Source organism: Etheostoma spectabile, chromosome 5 (genome assembly GCF_008692095.1).
Source record: "Etheostoma spectabile isolate EspeVRDwgs_2016 chromosome 5, UIUC_Espe_1.0, whole genome shotgun sequence".
Taxonomy (NCBI): Eukaryota; Metazoa; Chordata; class Actinopteri; order Perciformes; family Percidae; genus Etheostoma; species Etheostoma spectabile.
Genome location: NC_045737.1, coordinates 13258187 through 13260626, shown reverse-complemented (window position 1 = coordinate 13260626; position 2440 = coordinate 13258187). Strand labels below are relative to the sequence as shown.

The 2440-nt window shown below is 37.7% G+C and overlaps 2 protein-coding genes across 2 annotated transcripts in view; one reads left to right on the top strand and one right to left on the bottom strand.

Moving 5' to 3' along the window:
- LOC116689229 (UDP-glucuronosyltransferase 2A2) overlaps positions 1-275 on the bottom strand; it is a 21954-nt gene extending 21679 nt beyond the window's left edge. Inside the window, exon 1 of the mRNA XM_032515662.1 lies at positions 1-275. This exon is cut by the window's left edge and continues 101 nt beyond it. Within this exon, the coding sequence (XP_032371553.1) occupies positions 1-210 (210 nt within the window). The 5' untranslated portion in view covers positions 211-275.
- sh2d3cb (SH2 domain containing 3Cb) overlaps positions 1-2440 on the top strand; it is a 76823-nt gene that overhangs the window by 65743 nt on the left and 8640 nt on the right. The window lies entirely within an intron of this gene.

Below are 2440 nucleotides of genomic sequence, written 5' to 3'. Positions count from 1 at the left end.
GCTCTGCATCAGTTTTGTATTCTCAAACACATCCCGAATCATCTGAATCACCTGTTTATTCATCTCATAGAACTGCTCCAACAGTCTATATTCCAAAGCTATACGGGTCATAAATGAAGCACCTTCCCGCCGCATGGTAATCATTGTAGTTACAAAGGACCCAAAGAGTTCTTCATTAAAACCAGCAGAGGAATTTATAGTGATGGCCATGTAGTGAGGGGACTCTGGCTTGATGTACCAGCTGTCTGGATGGCCGCATCACTGTGATTTCATGCCTCTGGAGTGGAGCTCCTCAATGAGGACTTTCATTTTGATCCAGTGCTTCCATCCACAGGGAACACCAAGACTTCCCTCCATTTACCAAGGGTGAAGAGCAGATCAGCATGCTGTGCCACCAAGATCGTTGGGAACATCTCTGAAAGAAATTCTGACAAGAGATGTGAGGATGTTAGATCAGTCTCTCTCGACAAGGCTGTACATTTCTTGAGGTCAAGAGCAGGCATCGACTTAACAAATAACTTACATAAATAACTTTAAAATATAGAATTATCTCATTTCAGCTTCTTCATAGTTTTAGAAATGTTTCTGCCGAAATGTTGCAGTCCTCTCAGATTAGTATATGATATATTATCTTATATATTATATTATACTGAGAGACAAAGGTTTAAGTCTGGAAAACAACTGCTGAGCAATGATTGAATCGAACTACTGGAAGCTAGACTCATTCGCAAATTTTGGTTGGTGGTTTAGACAAAGATATGACTCGCCATCTTGTAAAACTCCTGATGCTTGTAAAGATACGCTGGTGTACCCTTATCTACAGGTCTGGTTGTGGTTATGGTTCAGGATCCCTCAGCTCCTTGAAACTGGGATCAAACAAGCTTGTCAATTGGAAGTTGGACTCATTTGAAACCTCTGATTAGTGGTTTATAAAATGGCATGTTGTGTAGTGTTGCAGAGGTCTAAGTTGTGTCATCATCAAATCCGCTAACCAGAGTTTGTGTGCGCCAGCTTCGTTCGTTCATGTTTATTGTCTCCATGTGGAAATTATGTTGCAGTAAAAAATCACATCACATGGTATTTAAAACAACATTAGGACAGAAAAGACAGGGAAGAAGAAAAACCATAACATGTATACATCGCCACTCATAACATAGACCAAGGCACTATGGGGGAGGGATGGGGATAAGGGTTCCAGACCAGCTGTAAGAAAGGGTAATAAAAAATATATAAACCAAATCTACCTATTATCGTACAGTACCTTCATTATTAAGGAGTTTGATGGCCTATGGAACAAAGGAGAGCTTGCTAAAATTTGGTTTTGCAGGAGTAGAGTCACTTCCAAGAAGCTTTTGGTCCAAACTTTCAGTTTTTGTTCTGTTTATACATGTGTCCTCTCATGCATAGATTGCGTGCATGCCCTAAACTTATGGGCTGCATTTTAAATTCAATACTGCAGCCCAAAAAACACATCCTTAAAATTCTTTCCACAAATAATTGTCAGCAAAAGTACGCTCACTGGTCCAAGACTTACATATTTTTCCGTTCCCTGATTACACAACCATACAGTGTGGAAATCCTGCCTCTAATTCCCAAGATATTCATAAAAGCGGTTTGGATTTGGTAGATGTTTTCTCACAGCTTTATGTTCATGTACATGTGTTTCTCATTATAATAGGTGTTGAATGATTAAGGGGATTTAGTAGCAGCTGCCTTTTGTATTTACAAGGTCAAGCAAGCGTTCACATATGGTGCTAACAAGAAGAAGAATGTACTTGTACTACATGTGTGCTTCACAGAGTGTTTAAAACATGTTATATAATCTTTTGTGAGGAAATATCATTTTGTCTCAGGTTCACTAAAGTAAAAGTTATGTGCTACTACTACTTCTACTATTACTACTACTACTATATATATACTATATACTATATGCTTTATAAGTAAATAATTTATACACCTGGGTAAAGGTTAATAAAACTACAGTATCTTGAGACCACTGCAAGGACTTAATGATATGGGCTCTATCTTAGCTATTATTAAAACTGTTTAGTATTCATAACTTTTGATGTGTAAATAACATTTTGGAGACCTGAAAATTGAGCCCAATGCATGGAACAACAAAATACTACCAGGAAAACCTGAGGCAATTTTGTAAGCTGATACGTTTCTGTTCTCCAAAATAATTCCTCAATGTTCTTACTGTATTTGCACACAGTAGAACATTTTGTTCTTTTAGTCTGAGTTTTCCTGCAGCCATGAGTCTACTCATTTTCTTACAGTCTATAAGATGAACTTCAGGAATACCATAGTTGTGAATAAGCATCGCCTGAAGCCAGGTTTCTCAAAGCATTCATAAAGTGGCGTAATTTTGTTGAATTTGTCAATAAGAACTCGTTAATCTTTGAGATCATAGCATCCATCTGCAAGTACATTTGCTTCA